Here is a 22,174-nt window from a genome sequence, read left to right on the forward strand (position 1 = left end):
AATTATACAGCTACATAACAGATATCCCATTCTATTGCTAAAATGGTAATGGAGAAAGATGTGAGAACTAGAATAGAGAATTTAATCCATCTAAATTGGCACTTGCTAACAGCTCTCAACAAAACTATGTTAAGGCAGTAATGATGACACTCTTAGAACCAAGGTCATATGTGGTCCTTCCTTGTCACATTTGGTCTTTCCTTGTCCCCCATTACTGTTTAACTATATGAAAGATACCAATAGTCTCTGACCACTACTACACTGGGCTAGAGTAAAACACGCCAGTAAATATATATATAGGCATCAAGACACAGGAAAAGAATGATCATCCATTAGGTACTTGAATACCATGATAAGTGTTTCCCTCTTGAAGGTGCACACATACAATGATGTTTCTAGCAAGACTTAGTAGGGTCTTTTCTATTTCCGTGTTATAGGCACAGACTAGGAAGATGGTGACCACGTGTGCATAGAGTTCTTAGACATTTCTGAAGCTTTCCCTACCTAAAGTTGACTAATCTTTGTGGAGAATCAGACTCTGCAACCTTGGCCTGAATAGTATCATGTCAAACTCTCTGGAGAATTGGTCTACACTAGAAATGAATACATCCTCAGGACCATCATAAGTTTGCCATTAGACTCTCTACTTTTGTATAGTTCAGGAAAGGAAGAATGATGCAATTATGAGAGTAGCTTTTGTAGTAGTTTGCATAAAAGCACACAAAAGAGTAAGTGCCATATGATGGAAGGGAGCTTTGTCTTCCTTTCCACTGAAGGCTATGCTCTGCTTTGATGCTTTCATTTTTGTTAGAGAATATCCACAACCTGCTTTTGCATGTACAAGTCAATGGAGAGTCAAGCTGACCCCTATGTGGGTCACAGTTTGGGTATCTATGAAGGAAGTAGGAACTCAACTGAAGTTTTCAACTAAGTGTTTTCTCTGTGATATTTCCAATATATATTTTGTATTATATATGCATATATATATGTGTGTGTGTGTTTCTGTGTATATTTGTGTGTATTTTTTTTTATCCACATAAGGATTTTCTTGAAAATATCGAAGGAAGTTTACTTTCATCGGACCTCTATGAAAAATGGCTTGGTGTTCTTGACGAAGTGACTCAGAAGGAAAAAATAAATGCTGCCCAGAGGTAATGATGCAATAATTACTCTACTCTGGTCATGGCTCAGAAATACAGCCAATATACCATTACAAAATATTGGTTTCCTTCTTGCCACTTTGACCACTAAAATAACATTCAATGCCAAATGGTTTCTTTTTTTTTAATAATAAATTTATTTTTTATTGGTGTTCAATTTACCAACATACAGAGTAACACCCAGTGCTCATTCCGTCAAGTGCCCCGCTCAGTGCCCATCACCTATTCACCCCTAGCCCCTGCCCTCCTCCCCTTCCATCACCCCTAGTTCATTTCCCAGAGTTAGGAGTCTTTATGTTCTGTCTCCCTTTCTGATATTTCCCACACATTTCTTCTCCCTTCCCTTATATTCCCTTTCACTATTATTTATATTCCCCAAATGAATGAGAACATACAATGCCAAATGATTTCAATTCTTCTCACCCACGGAGGCCAGTTTCAGAATACAGGCATGCCTTATGGCTATTATTGCTCTTCTCCTGACCTTATTAAGTAGACTCCTTAGTCATTGTACAACTTCTGAATATATGAAACTGGTAGACAAGTCAGTGGCCTAAGAGAGATGCCAGAGCATCAACAGCACTGGTATAATCTTAAGTTTGTCAAACATATAACCATAGAGAGTTAGCTCAGAAATTGAATTCGGTAAAACATATTTGTATACATTCATGCCTGGAACTCTGCTACAGCAGGTTGTATACTATATCTAGTAAGATGTTCTCTGCTCTCCATCTCTATACTTCCAGCTGCTAAGTGCAATGACTTGCCTTATTCAAAAGTGCATCTTTCTGACTTTAGGCTTCTAACACAGCTGCCAAAAGCGAATGTTGTTCTCTTGCGATACCTTTTCGGTGTGTTATACAACATTGAGCAACAATCCTCATCCAATCAGATGACAGCTTATGATTTATCAGTGTGTATAGCCCCAAGTATTCTTTGTCCACCTAATACCTGCAGCTTGGAATTGGAAGACAACTTCATTAAAAAGGTAGAGAGATCTCTCATATGTGTCCCCTGGGGTTTAGAATCCATGCTTTGAGTCTGAAATGTGTAGTAGTAATTACGAAGGATCAGTTCTGAAAAGTGCACATCTTCATAGGCTTTCTTGGAATGGCAGAGTTTGCTATCCTTCTCTGGTGGAATATGGGAAGGGGTGTTGTTAAATTGCGAAATATAGAGCAGTTGAGTCGCTTCTTTCCCATCCAGGAGATTCAATACTAGACTGACTAAACAAAAGAAAGAGAAGAGTGGCATAATATGATAGAAAAGACCTGGGCTCCGGAGTTTGACAAGCCGAGGTTCAACTCTCAGCCTGATCCTTGAAGGGGGAGCTTGTAACTTTGGGCAAAGCCATGGCTTCCTCATGACACAATGGTAACAAGACCCAGCTCCTGTGGTCATTACTGGCACATCCTAGGTGATTCAGTCACTATGAGCGCCCATGGCTCCAAACACATTGGCCGTGCTCTGCAAGTTGTGGCTCATTTAGAATAATACTTGGCTACTCTTTTGCCTCTGCTACATCAGACAGAAACTAGTGAGATATTGCAGAACATCCTAATGAAGCCACAGATTCCTAATAAGATGACAGCTTTTCCCCAAGCTCATGCCTAGAGCCAGCATTAGGCAAAGCAAGACATGAGAAGGGACTGCGGTTAGACAGACCGACATGTTTTCTCTCCAGACCTGTGATTTTTACTCAAAAACAAAACAAAACATCAAAAAAATCCACAGGAATATCCTCTTTCCAAAAAACATTCTTCCCTCTTTAAGAAATGGATTTCATAGGATTTTGTCTATGCTTTACACATTTTAATCAGATATTATCCTAAGTTACAACCCAATATTTTCTGGAAGTAAAATTTTACACAATAAGTAAAGTTAAGAAGGTAGGTTGCTTTGAAAACTATTCTAGTTTTAAAGATGTAACCATTGGTATCACAATGTTAGGCATGAAATTAGGCGACAAATTAGGACTTTAGCCCACTGACTAGTAGAATTTTAAAATCTGTACCCAAAGTGCAACGGAAAGTATCACACTAAGTTATTTTATTAGAGAACATGGGTTTCTATATATTATTATCAACTCTGAATTGTTCATAGAAGTCTTTCACATTTTTGGTTAGATCCAAGGTCTATAAACAAAATGTGACTTATAACTCTTCCATATAAAAAAGAGCACCCCATTGTGTTCTTTTTGCATTACAGGCTTCTCTTATACAGTTTTTGATTGAAAATTGCCTCGGGATATTTGGAGAAGACATCACTTCTCTCTTGGGAGAGAATTCAAAGAGTTGTCATAACAATGAGAAGGCTGCAGGTACTGTGAATAGTTTAATAGGCTTTAGGGAGACACAGACAGCAAGGTTGCCAGGGGTCATGGCAGATACTTAGCCCTGTTCTGGAGCCCAGAGCATCCCCAGGGCAATGATTCCCAGCTGCTCCTTCTTCTGAAGGCTGGCTAGCAGGTCAGGGAGGCTTCACACTGTTGGAGACCCAAGATAGCATAGAAACTTCAAGACGTTTCTGGCAGTATTAGGAAATAGCATGGTATGATACAGTGTTTGGGGATTTTTTTTAACACAATTTTAAATGGATCCCACATCTATATTATACATGTTGTTAAGCATATAATGCATAATTATTAATTTCTACTTATAATATATAAATGTGCTCTGGTTGAAACCAGAGCAGGGGGGTTTTATTCCTGCTCCATCCTCTTTTTGATCAATGGCTCTTGAGGCACCACAGGATTCTGGTGCTCTTTAAAATGAGTTGAAAAGAACCAGCGTCATTGAGAGAAAAGGACTTGACTTGATGTCAAACCTAGGTATTTGTGTATTGGTGCTGGCTCTCAATTGGTCCCCATGTCTTCAATAAGGTAGCTTCTCCTCCTTTCATATGGTGGAGGAAGAGTTCCCAGAAGCAAGAGGGACTTTTCAAGAGTTAATGTGGGAGAGGACTGTGCAAAGGACCATGCCAAAGGTGGTGGTTTACAAGATGAGGAGGCATTATTTCTTAAGACCACACATCATAAAACTCACAGCAACACCATTACACACATATCCTTTCCTTCACTGGCTTTTCCTCCTCAGTTCTGTACACCAGCATTTCCTAAGGGGTATTCCAAGTAGGGTAGGAAGAATCTTTGAAATACTAACTCATTTTTTTTTTACCTGAGATATTCCTTCCCTCATCCTTCTTTCTGTCTTAAGCTGCCTTAAGAGACAACTCACCTCCTCAGGGAATAGAAGCAAGAGGAGAATATGAGGAAAAGGGTGCTCTTTGATGCTTATGAGTCTTAAAGACTTAGCTTTCTAGGAAACAGAAATGATTCATGGCATAGAGTAGAAGATTTAGGTGGCAATCCCAAGGGGAAAAAGCCCAAAACCACTAGGTAGGTACATGGGATATCTGCACCATTTCCTGCATGGAAACCAAATGGAAGCAGAAATTCCTCACAGAACAGTGAGCTGACATGTCTAAGAACAATGGGACCCTCTATGTCCATGCAGAGTTTCTTATACCTCAACATGGAACATGTATCTCCTTCAGTCCCAGAAGAGTATGGAAGAAAAAGAAAGTCACTGGGTGTGAAAGACATGCCTCAGCAATAGGAGTACAGGCCAATTTCCCAGGACCAGAGAGCAGTCTGGACCCCGCAGCGGCTATTTATATACATCAATGACACAGAGCAATCAGATAAGTGGCACTTCACCATTTTACAACCTGTCTGGCACCAGAACACTCCAGAACAGACACACTCATGGGGGCAATTAAGAAAACCTAAATCTCTACCAGTCTTGGAACAGAGAATCAAACTGGACAACAAGTGAGCTATTTAGAACTACAGAACTGTACATTTCTGACTTATGCCAGTGTATAGACGGAGATTGCTATCAGTGCATATAGAATATATGATCCATGCATTGTTTTCCCTTTCCCAGAAAGGGTTCTCTCGTCAAATAGGCTTGGGAAATTCATATTTTCCTTTTGGAAGTCAAATGCACCAGTTTTTCCCAGATTTATTTGACATTATTCGACCCTTTTGAAGCGACCCCATTCATTAATGATCCTGGAAATATTTATTGCCTTGTGCCGAGTAGTATCTTATATATTTAGTTTAACTTGGTGTAGGCAGCATCATTTATGTTACAGTTGAGCAAACCAAAGCTTTAAAATGCTGAGTTTCGGGATCCCTGGGTGGCGCAGCGGTTTGGCGCCTGCCTTTGGCCCAGGGCGCGATCCTGGAGACCCGGGATCGAATCCCACATCGGGCTCCCGGTGCATGGAGCCTGCTTCTCCCTCTGCCTGTGTCTCTGCCTCTGTCTCTCTCTCTGTAACTATCATAAATAAATAAAAATTTAAAAAAATAAATAAAATAAAATGCTGAGCTTCCTAAGTGGCAGAACCAGGATGCTTCTGGTGCAGTGCTGGCCCCACACGAGTGGAGGTGCTGATGCACGTACTATATCCCAAAAAAGCCAAATTGCCCAGTGTTTAAGGTTATTTGGTGAAATGTTCCTCATCTTTTTATCCTTCGACAGCTTGTCTCATCTGTTGACTCTTAAAGCAATCGGTTATTTAAGAAATGTTAAGATATCTTCAAAGGGAAACATTCACAGCTGAGCAGTAGAAATTTGAACTCAGCTTCTCGCTGCTGATCTCCTTTTCTTTGGAAAGTTCTTCCTTCAATAGGGAATGTTGAGTAATTAAAAATCATCTCTGGAAACTGGTGGTCTATCAATGCACTCCTAACCTCTTATTGTTTTGCATTTTCTATGTTTTCTTTCAAGCCTTGTACTTGTATGTAGGTGTATATACACATGTATGTTTGAGTGTGTGTGTGAGGAAGTGTGTTTCCACACTTCATTGTGGTTTAGGCTCTTTACAGTAAATGTTAAACATATTTAACCAAAAACATCATCTCTGGGTGGGTTGGTGGGGTTGACAAGAGAACACAGACACCACATAGCCAGCATGTAATGACTACTTCCCAAGAACCCTGACTGCAGAAAGTCATCCTTGAAGATGGCCCAGAGCAGTGGAACCAGAGAAGTAGGGGTCAGGCAGATTGTGTCCTGATAGGCAATTCCTTTGGATGGTAGAAACTTGAGCACTCAGAAACCCAAGGAGAGAATCTGAGGCTGAGGGGAGCCTGGTTGTGAAAGCACAGGATTAACAACCTAGCTTGATTTGCATACCAAAAACTTATAGCTCTTAAAATCAGAAAAAAATAAAAAAATAAAATCAGATCTGATACCTGAACCCACTGATCACACCAGTAGAAAACAAACACCTACAGTTTCAGTGCCTCCAGATCAGTGTAATGGCAGTAACTGATGGCAGAGGAAATAATCACTTTGAGTCTGATCAAGTCCCTAGGTTTAACCGTCAGTCTGAAAGTTATTGGCAAGAACTCATCAATGCCATGAGGATGCTGTTAGCCAACATCAGAACATGGAGAGTTCTACACAACAAATGACTCAGTTTCCCTCTTCTAGCCTCTACAATGAACATGCTGTATAATGGCAATGGTGAAAATAAGTCTACGTGAATTAAAACACACTAATCTCCCTTCTTCCTTAGATTCTGTCCAGAACACCAAGGAAAGCAGTGCTTTCACAAACTCGTCCTTTGGCCACTGTGCTGGCACTTGGCAGAACAACCAGTGCACAGCTGCACCGTCTGAAAAATCAGGACAGCTCTTTGGAGTTTCCCTCACGGATATATTTCATAAGGACAACTTCCCGTTCCCAATACTGGTAGGTCTCAGTTTGGTCTTTTATTGCCTTCCTGAGGAGAGGGACCTCGGAGAGGCCAAGTGTCCTCATGCAAACCTACCCCAAATGGAGAAATCATTAGACAGCACCTGGCTTTGGGTGAGAAACTTGGTAGTGTCATTTGATTTACCTACTGCAGAGTCATGAGGCCAATACACTGAACGACGTTTTGTCCATTCCACTTGTTTCCACAGAGACCCATGTAGGCCTGTTCAGATCAGTCAAAATGGACTCTGTGTGCATGAATCATCTTCACATTCTGCTGTTGTCTTCCTAAACTCACAGTAGTCTCAGGTCTCTTTCAACTGAGTCTACTTAATCTAACAACTGAAAACATCTTACCTAAGCATAAAGACTCATCCTGAGGCATATATGAATCTGCTAATTCTAAAAGAGGATGTTAAATGACAGCCAGAGTTTGGCCTGTGTTATCTCCAATCGGTGTACTGAATTGTCAGTATGGAAATTTGCAGAGTACCCAGGACCTCTGCAATGCTGCACTAGATTTGGGAATGTTATCCTAGTGGTGAAGAAATTAACCACGTTAGTTACATGCTAGCTGCTACCCCAGTCCTTGCATCACAGCAATTTTAGGGGGTAGCTAGAACTATCATCTTCCACACATTATACATGGATTAGAAAATTTTCAGTACAGTTCGCATGTGCCCCAGGTAACACAGTAGATCAGAAGCATAGTAGGTTTCTGAACCTTAGGTCCATCTGACTCCAGCGCTTATATCTTTCTACACTGTAGGGAGAGGACATGAAGATAGAGCAAAGGACGTTGAAAGACTCATGAAGGGAATGTAATCAGAGAATAAGAGAGTATTTGAGCTTTTCTTTTAAAGAGGAAGGGAAATAGAGATAGTAGGAATGGAGGATACAATCACTTAAAGAGGAATCAACAAATGGGAAATGGGTATAGAAAAAGATTTCCATATATGGGGAAGAGCATCTATGGAAGGGAATAATGAGAAAAGACTGATAAAGTAGGAGACAGGTGAGGATTCCACAAGGCCTTGAAACACGGAAGTTTGATTTAAAAGGGTAAATTCAATGAAAAAAATCTGATTAAAATAAGTGATTACAATGTTTCAGTGTATGTAAGGTGGATTTTGGGTAAAACTATAGAGAGACATTGACTAAAGAATCTAAACTGACTTTACTTCTTGGAGCTCTAAAACTGTATACCATCCGATAGCCTAGCTCTTTCAAAAAGGAAGCAAGCTTTTGCTCTGGGCTTGGGATATGAAATGCCATATACTCTTCTTTTTTTCCTACATTATGTGCTTTCCTTATCAAATCAAAAATGACCACTCATGGAAGGCATCTTCAGAAAATCAGCCAGTATAAAATCATGCAGAATCCTAAAAAAGAAACTAAATTCTGGGGACAGAGTGAACTTGGACAGTGAATCTGTTCTTCTGGTAGCATCTGTTTTAAAGGTGGGGAAAGTTCTAGCTTTATCCACACATGAGTTACTCAAGCTGTGATGGTGTCTTTCATTATGATTGCCCAAGAAAAAACATAGGCATAACTGATTAAGAACTTGTCAAACTGGAAAACACTTCATGAAATCAAAATTTAAGGAAGCTACTGTAGAAGGTAAAAGCTCCTTACATTAGAAATACTTTCTGTTTTCACCAAACACCTCCCACCTGAGGACTCCATGCAAAAGACTAATACTAATGTGACTACTATAATAATAAGAAATTTCAAAATACACATTAACACATACATAATGTTTACCAAAGAAAACATCCTGTCTCTGATGACTTCCTCACGATGCTCCTAATGAAGGCAGTTTCCAAAAGAAAAATCACATGAAAAATTTGAGAATAGATCTAGAAGTTTACAATAGTAAGCAAATGTTTACTTTATGAGGAATATAAAAAGGCTCAGTGAGGCGACCAATCATTGTTAACCATCATTGTCTCCTGTTTCTTGATGCCTTTTACTTTATAAGTCATGGAGGAAGGATTTTGCCATTTGTGTCTCCTTTCACCAGATCCTAGGTATCCTTTTGTTAATATTTGTGATGTCTAGCCCACCATCCAAGGTTGTAACGACACAGTAACCAGCTCTAGCTACATGCCTCTTTTGATAAATCTAACTTTAGGAGTAGGTGCAACGGACAAATGTAGTTTGGAATTCTGAAAATTCAGTAGATCGACTCAAGAACTAGATTAATTTGGAAATTATACAGCTACATCACAGATATCCCATTCTATTGCTAAAATGGTAATGGAGAAAGAACTGAAAACTAGAACAAAGAATTTAATCCATCTACCTTGGCACTTGCTAACAGCTCTGAACAAAACTATATTAAGGCAGTTATTATGGCACTCTTAGAACCAAGGTCATATTTGGTCCTTTCTTGTCGCAAGTGGTCTTTCCTTGCCCCCCATTACTGTTCAACTATACGATAAATAGCAATAGTCCCTGACCACTACTACACTGGGCTAGAGTAAAACACACCAGTAAATATATATATAGGCATCAAGACACAGGGGAAAGAATGATGATACGTTAGGTACTCGAATAGCATGATAAGTGTTGCCCTCTTGAAGGTGCACACCTGCAATTGATGTTTCTAGCAAGGTTTAGTAGGGTCTTTTCCATTTCCATGTTATAGGCACAGACTAGGAAGATGGTGACCACGTGTGCATAGAGTTCTTAGACATTTCTGAAGCTTTCCCTACCTAAAGTTGACTAATCTTTGTGGAGAATCAGACTCTGCAACCTTGGCCTGAATAGTATCATGTCAAACTCTCTGGAGAATTGGTCTACACTAGAAATGAATACATCCTCAGGACCATCATGAGTTTGCCATTAGACTCTCTACTTTTGTACAGTTAAGGAAAGGAAGAATGAAGCAATGATGAGAGTAGCTTTTGTAGTAGTTTGCAAAAAAGCACACAAAAGAGTAAGTGCCATATGATAGAAGGGAGCTTTGTCTTCCTTTCCACTGAAGCGTACGCTCTGCTTTGATGCTTTCGTTTTTGTTGGAGAAAATCCACAACCTGTTTTTGCACATGCAAGTCAATGGAGAGTATGAGGTGAACTCCGTGTGGGTCACAGTTTGGGTATCTATGAAGAAATTAGGGACTGAACTGAAGTTTTGAACTAAGTGTTTTCTCTGTGATATTTCCAATATATATCTTTTATCATATATACATATATTTGTGTGTGTGTGAGTCTCTACATCTCTGTGAGTGTGTCTGTTTGCATGTATTTATTTATTTTTCTATCCACATAAGGATTTTCTTGAAAATATCGAAGGAAGTTTACTTTCATCGGAACTCTATGAAAAATGGCTTGATGTTCTTGACGAAGTGACTGAGGAGGAGAAAATAAATGCAGCCCAGAGGTAATGATGCAATAATTACTCTACTCTGGTCATGGCTCAGAAATACAGCCAATATACTATTAGGAAAATATTGGCTTCCTTCTTGCCACTTTGACCACTAAAATAACATTCAATGCCAAATAGTTTCAATTCTTCACACCCACGGAGGCCAGTTTCAGAATACAGGCATGCCTTATGGCTATTATTGCTCTTCGTCTGACCTTATTAACGTGGACTCCTTAGCCATTGTACACCTTCTGAATATATGAAAATGGTAGACAAAAGTCAGTGGCCTAAGAGAGATGCCAGAGCATCAACAGCCCATGGTATAACCTTCAGTTTGTCAACATTCAACCGGAGTGGGTTAGCTCAGAAATTGAATTCGGTAAAACATATTTGTATACATTCATGCCTGGAACTCTGCTACAGCAGGTTGTATACTAGATCTAGTAAGATGTTCTCTGCTCTCTGTCTCTATACTTCCAGCAGCTAAGTGCAATGACTTGCCTTATTCAAAAGTACATCTTTCTGACTTTAGGCTTCTAGCTCAGCTGTCAAATGTGAATGTTGTTGTCTTGCGGTACCTTTTTGGAGTGTTATACAGCATTGAGCAAGAATCCTCACCCAACCAGATAACACCTTATGATTTATCAGTGTGTATAGCCCCAAGCATTCTTTGTCCACCTAATTCTGGCAGCTTGGAATTGGAAGAGAACTTCGTAAAAAAGGTAGGGAGAGCTCTCATATGTGTCCCCTGGGGTTTAGAATCCATGCTTTGAATCTGAAATGTGTAGTAGTAAATTGGATGGATCAGTTCTGAAAAGTGCACATCTTCATAGGCTTCCTTGGAATGGCAGAGTTTGCTATCCTTCTCTGGTGGAATATGGGAAGGGGTGTTGTTAAAGTGGGAAACACAGAGCAGTTGAGTCACTTCTTTCCCATCCAGGAGATTCAATACTAGACTGACTAAACAAAAGAGAGAGAAGAGTGATGTAATATGGTAGAAAAGACCTGGGCTCTAGAGTTTGACAAGCCAAGGTTCAAATCTCAGCCTGATCCTTGAGGGGGGGAGCTTGTAAACTTGGGCGAAGGCATGGTTTCCTCATGACACAATGGTAACAAGACCTAGCTCCTGTTGTCGTTACTGGCACATCCTAGGTGTCTCGGGCACTATGAGCACCCATGGCTCCAAACACATTGGCTTTGCTCTGCAAGTTGTGGCTCATTTAGAAAAATACTTGGCTACTCTTTTGCCTCTGCTACATCAGACAGAAACTAGTGAGATATTCCAGAACATCCTAATGAAGCCACACATGCCTAATAAGATGGCAGCTTTTCCCCAAGCTCATGCCGAGAGCCAGCATTAGGCAAAGCAAGACCTGAGAAGGGACTGCAGTTAGACAGACAGACATGTTTTCTCCCCAGCCCTGTGAGTTTTTACTCAAAAAAAAAAAAAAAGAAAAGAAAAGAGAAAGAAAAAGAAAACATCAAAAAAAATCCACAGGAATATCCACATTCCAAAAAATATTCTTCCCTATTTAAGAAATGGATTTCATAGGATTTTGTCTATGCTTTATACATTTTAATCAGATATTATCCTAAGTTACAACCCAATATTTTCTGGAAGCAAAAGTTTACAAAATAAGTAAACTTTAAGAAGGTAGGTTACTTTGAAAGCTATCCTAGTTTTAAAGATGTAACCACTGGTATCACAATATTAGTTATTAAATGCCACAAATTAGGACTTTAGCCCACTGACTAGTAGTATTTTAAAATCTGTACTCAAAGTACAACAGAAAGTATCATTCTTTCTTATTTTATTAGAGAACTTGGGTTTCTATATATTTTTATCAACTCTGAAGTTTTCATAGAAGTCTTTCACATTTTTGGTTAGATCCAAGGTCTATAAACAAAATGTGACTTCTAACTCTTCCATATGAAAAAGAGCACCCCATTGTGTTCTTTTTGCATTACAGGCTTCTCTTATACAGTTTTTGTATGAAAATTGCCTCGGGATATTTGGAGAAGACATCACTTCTCTCTTGGGAGAGAATTCAAAGAGTTGTCATAACAATGAGAAGGCTGCAGGTACTGTGAATAGTTTAATAGGCTTTAGGGAGACACAGACAGCAAGGTTGCCAGGGGTCATGGCAGATACTTAGCCCTGTTCTGGAGCCCAGAGCATCCCCAGGGCAATGATTCCCAGCTGCTCCTTCTCTGAAGGCTGGCTAACAGGTCAAGGGAAGTTTTACACTGTTGGAGACCCAAGAAAGCATAGAAACTTCAAGACGTTTCTGGCAGTATTAGGAGATAGCATGGTATGATACAGTGTTTGGGATTTTTTTAAACACATTTTTAAATGGATCCCACATCTATATATATGATATATGTAGTTAAACATATAATGCATAATTATTTATTTCTACTTATAATATATAAATGTGCTCTGGTTGAAACCAGAGCACGGGACTTTTATTCCTGCTCCATCCTCTTTTTGATCAGTGGCTCTTGAGGCACCACAGGATTCCAGTGCTCTTTAAAATGAGTCGAAAAAAACCAGCATCATTGAGAGAAAGGACTTGACTTGATGTCAAACTACCTCTCTAGAGTACAAACTCCAGTGCCCCATTTATCAGCTATATGACCTTTTGCCAATTACTCTAGCTCGGTATCACTTTATTCATGCCTAAAATGTGGATAAAAATAATGTCTAAATCTTAGAAATGTTGTCAAGATTCAATAAGATAAAGGATGTAAAACACATTTCTAAATGGCAATGAATAGAACTAGGATACGTTCCCCTGGACTAGTGCGAGTATTATTGGAGCCTAGCTAATCACAGCTCATTGGCAACACCCCATTTTTTGTAAAACGGAGTTTAGATTCAGAACCTGGAGACACACATCATCAATCCCTCCATACTTTTGACATGTCTTAGTTTTACGACATATACCTCATTGTGTTGAGGGAAGCTTTTGGATAATCCGTGTCATCAGGAATTAAGATGAGTCAGTGCTGGTGTAAGACAAGTGTTTGTTTTTTGTGTCATCACTGACAGAAAAACAAACTGTTGAATCCAAGCCTGTGAGAGTGATAGTGATTTCCAAAAGAGCACAACTGCAGAATGCTACCAAGTCCCCATCTGGCATGGGTCCATCCACCTACATGTCTATAGTTTAGTAAGTCACTGAAGACTGGAATCTCCATAATGACCCTTGACACTTCCTCTTTATCTCTTTTTCCAATGAATGAGAAATGAACCCCTTCCAAGACCCAGCTATTTCCATTTAAAGTTTTTTCCTTGGTCCCATATATTCATATTGAGGAAATCTTCCCACAAATTATCTCCTCTTTCTTCAATGCCTATCATATCCTATGACATGGTTTTTGAATTGTATTGTACTGTGTTGTGTTGTATACTTTTATATGGATAATAAAAATCATTCCATAACCTAGTAGGTTAGACAACCATTTCTTTGGTTATGATTCACATAACACATCAGTGGAGGTTCATCTGAGCAGTTCTGGTCTCAGCTGAGGGAACTTGTGCACTTGCAGTTAGCCTGCAGCTCATCTGGAGCTAACCTAGGTGTTTGTGTATTGGCGCTGGCTCTCAATTGGTCCCCATGTCTTCAATAAGGTAGCTTCTCCTCCTTTCATATGGTGGAGGAAGAGTTCCCAGAAGCAAGAGGGACTTTTCAAGAGTTAATGTGGGAGAGGAATGTGCAAAAGACCACGCCAAAGGTGGTGGTTTACAAGATGAGGAGGCATTATTTCTTGAGATCACACATCATAAAACTCACAGCAGCACCACTACCGCACATATCCTTTTCTTCACTGGCTTCTCATTCTCAGTTCTGTACACCAGCATTTCCTAAGGGGTATTCCAAGTAGGGTAGGAAGAATCTTTGAAATACTAACTCATTTTTTTACCTCAGGTATTCCTTCCCTCATCCTTCTTCCTGTCTTAAGCTGCCTTAAGAGGCAACTAAATCACCTCCTCGGGCATAGAAGCAAGAGTAGAATATGAGGAAAAGGGATCTCCATGTTGCTTATGAGTTTATCAGAGTTAGCTTTCTAGGAAACAAAAATGATTCGTGGCATAGAGTAGAAGATTTAGGTGGCAATCTCATGGGAAAAGCCAAAACCACAGGGTAGGAGTATAGGATATCTGCACCTTTCCATGGATAGAAACCTAAAGGAAGCAATAATTCCTGACAGAATAGCAAGCTGACATGTCCAGGAAAGATGGGGCACTCTATGTCCATGCAGTTTCTTATACCTCAACATGGAACAGATCAGTTAGTAAAAGTATCTCCATCAGTCCCAGAATAGTTGGGAGAAATAGAAAGCCACTGGGTGTGAAAGACATGCCTCAGCAACAGGAGTACACACCAACTTCCCAGGATCAGAGAGCAATTTGGACACTTCAGCAGCTACTGTATACACCAATGACACAGAGCAACCAGATAAGTGGCACTTCACCAATTTACAGCCTCCCCAGCACCAGAAGACTCCAGAACATAGACACACTCATGGGGGCAATTAAGAAAACCTAAATCACTACCAGTCTCAGAACAGAGAATCAAACAAGGCATCAAGTGAACTATTTAAAACTACAGAACAGTACATTTCTGACTCATGCCAGTGTATAGACAGAGATTGCTATCAGTGCATATAGAATATATGATCCATGCATTGTTTTCTCTTTCCCAGGAAGGGTTCCCTTGTTAAATAGGTCTAGGAAATTCTTACTTTCCTTTTGGAAGTCAAATGCCCCAGTTTTCTTCCACATATATTTGACATTATTCCACCCTTTTGAAGTGACCCCTTTAATTAATCATCCTGGGAACATTTATTGCCTTGTGCAGAGTAGTGACCAGGTGTTTAAGGTTATTTGGTGAAATGTTGCTCATCTGTTTATCCTTCGACACCTTGGCTCATCTGTTGACTCTTAAAGAATTCAGTTATTAAAGCAATGTTAAGGTATCTTCAAAGGGAAACATTCTTTTGAGCAGTAGAAACTTTGAACTCCGCTTCTCACTGCTGATCAACTTTTCTTTGGAAAGTTCTTGCTTCAGTAGGGAATGTTGAGTAATTAAAAATCATCTCTGGAAACTGGTGGTCAATAAATGCATTCATAACCTCAGGATACCTTGTTTTCCTTATTCTATGTTCCCTTTCAAGCCTTGTGCTTGTGTGTAGGTTTATATATACATGTATGTTTGAGTGTGTGTGTGAGGAAGTGTGTTTCCACACTTCATTGTGGTTTAGGCTCTTTTCAGTAAATGTTCAACCTATTTAACCGAAAACATCATCTCTGGGTGGGTTGGTGTGGTATCACAAGGGAACACAGCCACCACATAGCCAGCATGTAATGACTATTTCCCTTGGACCCTGACTGCAGAAAGTCATCCTTGAAGATGGCCCAGAGCAGAGCAACAGAGAAGTAGGGTCAGGCAGATTGTGTCCTGAGAGGCAGATCCTTTGGATGTTAGAACTTGAGCACTCAGAAAGTCAAAGAGGAAATCAGGCTGAGGGGAGACTGGCTGTGAAAGCAGAGGATTACCACACTCAGTTTGATTTGCATACCAAATCCTTCTAGCCTTTAAAATCAGATCTGACACCTGAACCCACTGATCACTCCAATAGAAAACAAACATCTACAGGTTCAGTGTCTCCTGTTGCATTGCAAAGACAGTAACTGATGGCACAGGAAATACTGACCTTCAATCTGATCGAGTCTCAGATCAGTCTGAAGGATATGAGGAAGAACTCTTCAACACCATAACGATGCTGTTAGCCAACATCAGAACGTGGAGAGTTGTACACAACAAATGACTCCGTTTCCCTCCTCTAGCCACTACAATGAACATGCTGTATAATGGCAATGGTGAAAATAAGGCTAAGTGAATGAAAATACACTAACCTCCCTTCTTCCTTAGATTCAGGCCAGAAGACCACTAAAAGAAGTCTTTTCAGAAGGTTAGCCTTTTGGTGCTGCGGTGGTATTTGCTGGAACAAGTGCACAGCTGAGCCTTCTGCAGAACCCAGAGAGCGCTTTGGAGTTCCCTCTCGCGGATATCTGTAGTAATGACAACTTGCCCTTCCCAATTCTGGTAGGTCTCAGGCTGGTCTTTTATTGCCTTCCTGAGGAGGGGGACCTCAGGGAGGCCAAGTGTTCTCATGCAAACCTACCCCAAATGGGGAAATCAATAGACAGCCCCTGGCTGTGGCTGAGAAGCTTTGGTAGTGTCATTTGATTTAGCTACTGCAGAGTCATGAGGCCAATACAGCAGGACAACTTTTTGTCCATTCCACTTTTTCCCAGAGACCCATGTAGGCCTGTTTAGATCAGTCAAAATGGACTCTGTGTGCATGAATCATCTTCACATTTTCCCATTGTCTTCTGAACTCACAGTAGTCTCCGGTCTCTTTCAACTGAGTCTACCTAATCTAACAACTGAAAACATCTTACCTAAGCCTAAAGACTCATCCTGTGCCAAGTATGAATCCATGAATCCTAACAGAATATGTTAAATGACAGTCACAGAGGCATCTTCAAAAAATCAGCCAGTATAAAATCATGCAGAATCCTAAAACAGAAACTAAATTCTGGGGACAGAGTTAACTTGGATAGTGAATCTGTTCTTGTGGTAGCATCTGTTTTAAAGGTGGAGACTTCTAGCTTTTTCTGCACATGAGTATGTGAAGCTGTGATTGGTGTCTTTCATTATGATTGCCCACGAACTGACATAGGCATAACTGATTAAGAACTTGACACACTGGAAAACAGTTCATGAAATCAAAATTTAAGGAAGCTGCTGTAGGAGTTAAAAGCCCCTTACATTAGAAATACTTTCTGTTTTCACCACACACTGCCCACCTGAAGACACCTTGCCAAATATAATACTACTATGACTACTAGTAATAATAATAATAATTAATAACAATATAATATCAGTCCATTCATCCCTAAAATGTGGATGAAAATAATGTCTAAATCTTAGAAATGTGGGATCCCTGGGTGGCGCAGCGGTTTGGGGCCTGCCTTTGGCCCAGGGCACGATCCTGGAGACCCGGGATCAAATCCCACATTGGGCTCCCGGTGCATGGAGCCTGCTTCTCCCTCTGCCTGTGTCTCTGCGCCTCTCTCTCTCTGTGACTATCATAAATAAATAAAAATTAAAAAAAATAAATCTTAGAAATGTTCTACAGATTAAATAAAATAATATATGTAAAATACATTTCTGAAAAAGCAGTTAATGGAACTAGGAGAAGTTTCCCTGAGACTAGTGTGAGTATTATTGGAGCCTCGCTAATCGCAGCTCACTGGCAACACCCAATTTTGTTAAACGGAGTTTAGATTCAGAACCTGGAGACACATATCCTCAATCCCTCCATACTTTTGACATGTCTTCATTTTTTCTTTAGTGTAATCCATATCATTAGGAATTAAGATGAGTCTAGTGTCATGTCTGACAGTATGCTGTTATAAGACAAATGTTTGTTTTTTATTTCATCAGTGACAGAAAAACCACCTGTTGAATCCAAGCCAGTGAGAGAGAGAGAGTGATTTCCAACAAGGCACAACTGCAGAATGCTACCAAGTCCCCATCTGGCATGGGTCCATCCACCTACATGTCTACAGTTTACTAAGTCATTGAAGACTGGAATCTCCATAATGATACTTGACACTTCCTTTTTCTTTATTCTTCCCATGAGTGAAAAATGAACCCCTTCCACGATCCAGCTATTTCCATTTAAAGGTTTTTCATTGGTCCCATATATTCATATTGAGGAAATCTTCCCACAAATTATTTCCTCTATCTTCAATGCCTACCATATCTATCATATTACATAGTTTTGTATTGTGTTGTGTTGTATGTATTTATATGAATAATAATCATTCCATAACTCAGTAAGTTTGACAACCATTTCCTTTGGTTATGATTCACATAACACTTCAGTGGAGGCTCATCTGAGCAGTTCTGGTCTCAGCTGAGGTCACCAGTGCACTTGCAGTTAGCCTCAAGCTCCTCTGGAGCTTACCTAGGTGTCTATTGTTGCTGTCTCTCAATTGGTCCCCATGTCTTCAATAAGGTAGCTTCTCCTCCTTTCATATGGTGGAGGAAGAGTTCCCAGAAGCAAGAGGGACTTTTCAAGAGTTAATGTGGGAGAGGACTGTGCAAAGGACCACGCCAAAGGTGGTGGTTTACAAGATGAGGAAGCAATATTTCTTGAGACAACACATCATAAAACTCACAGCAGCACCAGTACCACACATATCCTTTCCTTCACTGGCTTTTCATCCTCAGTTCTCCACACCAGCATTTCCTAAGGGGTATTCCAAGCATGGTAGGTAGAATCTTTGAAATACTAACTCATTTTTTTACCTCAGGTGTTCCTTCCCTCATCCTTCTTCCTGTCTTAATCTGCTTACAAGGCAACTAAATCACCTCCTCAGGGCATAGAAGCAAGAGGAGAATATGAGGAAAATGGAGTTCTTTGTTGCTTATGAGTTTTACAGATTTAGCTTTCTAAGAAACAAAAATGATTTGTGACATAGAGTAGAAGATTTACGTGGCAATCTCATGGGAAAAGCCCAAAACCACTAGGCAGGTACATGGGATATCTGCACCATTCCTGGATGGAAACCAAAAGGAAGCAGAAATTCCTCACAGAATAGTGAGCTGACATGTCTAAGAGAGATGGGGCCCTCTACATCCACGCAGAGTTTCTTATACCTCAACATGGAACAGATCAGTTAGTAAAAGTATCTCCATCAGTCCCAGAATAGTATGGAAGAAATAGAAAGCCACTGGGTCTGAAAGACATGCCTCAGCAACAGGAGTACAGACCAATTTCCCAGGACCAGAGAATCAAACTAGACATCAAGTGAGCTATTTAGTACTACAGAACTGTACATTTCTTACACATGCCTGTGTATAGACTGAGAGTGGTATCAGTGCATATAGAATATATGATCCATGCATTGTTTTCCCTTTCCCAGAAAGGGTTCCCTTGTCAAATAGGTTTGGGAAGTTCATGCTTTCCTCTTGGAAGTCAAATGTGCCAGTTTATTCCACATTTAGTTGACATTATTTGACCCTTTCGAAGTGACCCCATTAATTAATGTTCCTTGGAATATTAATAAACATTTCTCTAAATTTATTTCTTAGGTCATAGTTTAACATTCCACTCCCTGCTTAGAAGCCATCAATGGATTTCAATAAATCTTTGGTGTTTTCCTTTTTTTGTCCAAAAAAAAAAATCTCATCTTTAAAATCCTCCCCAATGCAGCCTGCTCTAGTAATTAGTATTGTCTTCACTCTTTCCCAGTGCAGATCCTTTAGTTTAGCTGGGTCAGACATATCCTTGGTTCCTGAACACAGCACACTCACTTTTCTACTATAATTCTCACCTCTTCTTGGACTCTGCATTGCCACACACTATGTAGGCTAGCCATTTGGGTTCTCCAATCCCAGTAATTTCACAAAGCCTTTCTGATCTCAATTTAATTTTTTCTTTATAAAATATGAGCACCTAACCCTACTAGACAGTGGCTCACATGCTGCTTTGACCATCAGGAATTATGCTGATGTGTTCATACGTTATACAGAAAATCCAAATTCCTGAGGTAAACAACTGTATCTTGTGTTAGTTTTATAGTACTTTTAAAGCCTGGCTAAATGTCTACTCAAAAAAATGTACGAATTAATATGTTCAATTTTCTAAGAGTATAGAGATTTTATAGAGACTGGTAGAAACTGCAAGTTTTAAAACATGAGGTTGAACACAGCACATGAAATTTTAGGGGGCGACAATAAGACATAGGTTTGAGTAATTGTTTTAGATATGACTTCACAGGCTGAGTCACATGTTCTTGGATAGACTATTTTTATTCATTATACAAACAACGTGATATTGGTGTGATATATTTGGGAATAATTGCATGTTTGTATGAAATTTAAATATCAACAATCCAGAATAAAAGGGGCAAAACACATAGCTGGGTAAGGCATCTGTGAGTTTTTAAACCAAGGAAGATATTGGAAAAAAAGGAAAGAAAGAAATTGACAAGAAGAGGAGATAGAAATACAAGGAGGTATAGAAAAGCTGAAACAACTAATTTGTCAATTGTGACTCATAGAAGAGATTTCTGACATAGGGAAATAGTTAATAAATGTTAGTTTTGCCCTCAGGATACTCCAGCATAATATCTCTGAGAACAGCAATTCATTTCTTAATTTTGAAGAAAAGATCCTGAGAACTCTGATAAACTGTAAAAGGATCTAACTGCATAATCTAGAATGAGTGACAGGCAATTAGGTGTTCCCCATTGGCCTTTACCATACCTGGGAGTAAGATGTGTGTAATCATTAGTTAATATGCACTTAGTGATACAGTTAAGGTTAAACATGTCTAAAAGTAAAATAAAGGTACTTAGAATGACTATCTTACTTTATTCCAGAAAGAAAGTTACTCACAGGCTACCAGTATAAGAAAACTATTTCTCAAAATTGGTGGATCAATTACCATGATGAATCTCTCTCTCTCTCTCTCTCTCCCTCTCTCTCTCTAATAACACTCAGTTTTTATTCATACGAGGAACATGTAAGAATTTGGTGAATGGAATATATACCAGTACAAGAAACCAGCTTTTTTTCAGAGAGCACTGAACAATGCCTTTTATATTTTTCTGTAATTCTTTCTATGCTAGTCGAATGGGCCAATAAATACTCTGAAGATTTATAGTGGATGGTGACTATTTTCCAGTTTTGTTTTGTTTTACTTCCCCATAGCATAACTGGTGCTACGAGCAAATTGGTTTCTTCATAGTCTTGGGCCTCAATGTCAGTATTAATTTAGTTGGCTTACTCTTTTAAAGAATGAAGTCATTCCTTTGTCAAATAAAAGAAACAAGTAGAAAAACCAAACTGCCAAAGGAAAATTGTAATTTCTTAAAGTGGATAAAGAGAAACTGCTTTATAAGAATGGGAGGTTTTCCAAAATGTAAAAGTATAAAACTAGTTGGGAAATAAATAAACAAAACAAAGCAACACCATCCTCAGGATAATAATTATCTCTGTGCAAGGAAAGACTAGGATTAGGAGAAAGGGGAAAGAAAGAAACTCCAAGCACACATACATCAATTTAAATTCTTGGAAGATTTAAAAATGCTTACACTTCACCATGTGCTTCATACTTCTGAAGAACATGTTGTAGGCAACTTGATCATATAAATATCTACCACATACCCATGCATACACAAACGCACACATTGAATTGTATATGTAAACATACAGAACACTGTTAAATGAGTAAGTAAACAAACGACAGAAATTTTAAGATTTTGTATTTATTCATAAGATACCGATAGACAGAGGCAGAGACACAGAGGGAGGAACAGGCTCCTCACAGGGAGCCAGATGCGGGACTCGATCCCCAGACCAGGATCACACCCTGAGCCAAAGGCAGGCAGATGCTCAATCGCTGAGTCACCCAGAGGTCCCTAAAGTACAGAAATTCTTAGCATTCAGCAATTTTATCTGTGATTCCTCTGTATTGATGATCTGGTTCACTCAGTCCAAGTGGCTGAACAGTAGTACTCCATTATATGATGATACATTTATGTGTGTACACATCTAGTCAAACTTTCTAGAGGCTTACCTAGTTTATTAGCTTTCAAAGAAATTGATTTTTTAAATCATCTCCATAAATGTTTTTCCCAGGCTTATTAATTTGTGTTTTGTTTTTATAATTCTGTTGCTTCAACTTTCTTACTCCTTTGATTTCTTCATCTAGCTTCTTGGATTAAATGCTAGCTAATTGTAGTAAATATATTTAAGACTATTCATAACTTCTAAGTATTGCTTTAG

General features: G+C 39.4%; 1 protein-coding gene across 18 annotated transcripts in view; it reads left to right on the forward strand.

Moving 5' to 3' along the window:
* Positions 1-22,174, forward strand: part of LOC119864445 (rho GTPase-activating protein 20-like) — a 136,605-nt gene that overhangs the window by 86,905 nt on the left and 27,526 nt on the right. For 12 of the 18 annotated variants that reach the window (XM_038564786.1, XM_038564775.1, XM_038564787.1 and 9 more), the window contains 9 exons: positions 1,042-1,151; positions 1,959-2,148; positions 3,369-3,480; positions 6,750-6,925; positions 10,204-10,313; positions 10,831-11,020; positions 12,269-12,380; positions 16,238-16,411; positions 17,819-21,054. In XM_038564786.1, coding sequence (XP_038420714.1) covers positions 1,042-1,151; positions 1,959-2,148; positions 3,369-3,480; positions 6,750-6,925; positions 10,204-10,313; positions 10,831-11,020; positions 12,269-12,380; positions 16,238-16,383 — 1,146 coding nt within the window. In that variant the 3' untranslated portion in view covers positions 16,384-16,411; positions 17,819-21,054. Of the gene's footprint in view, positions 1-1,041; positions 1,152-1,958; positions 2,149-3,368; positions 3,481-6,749; positions 6,926-10,203; positions 10,314-10,830; positions 11,021-12,268; positions 12,381-16,237; positions 16,412-17,818; positions 21,055-22,174 lie in introns of those variants that run through there. The other 6 variants (XM_038564780.1, XM_038564781.1, XM_038564779.1 and 3 more) reach the window with 4 other exon arrangements.

This window comes from Canis lupus, chromosome 19, assembly GCF_011100685.1.
Source record: "Canis lupus familiaris isolate Mischka breed German Shepherd chromosome 19, alternate assembly UU_Cfam_GSD_1.0, whole genome shotgun sequence".
Lineage (NCBI taxonomy): Eukaryota > Metazoa > Chordata > Mammalia > Carnivora > Canidae > Canis > Canis lupus.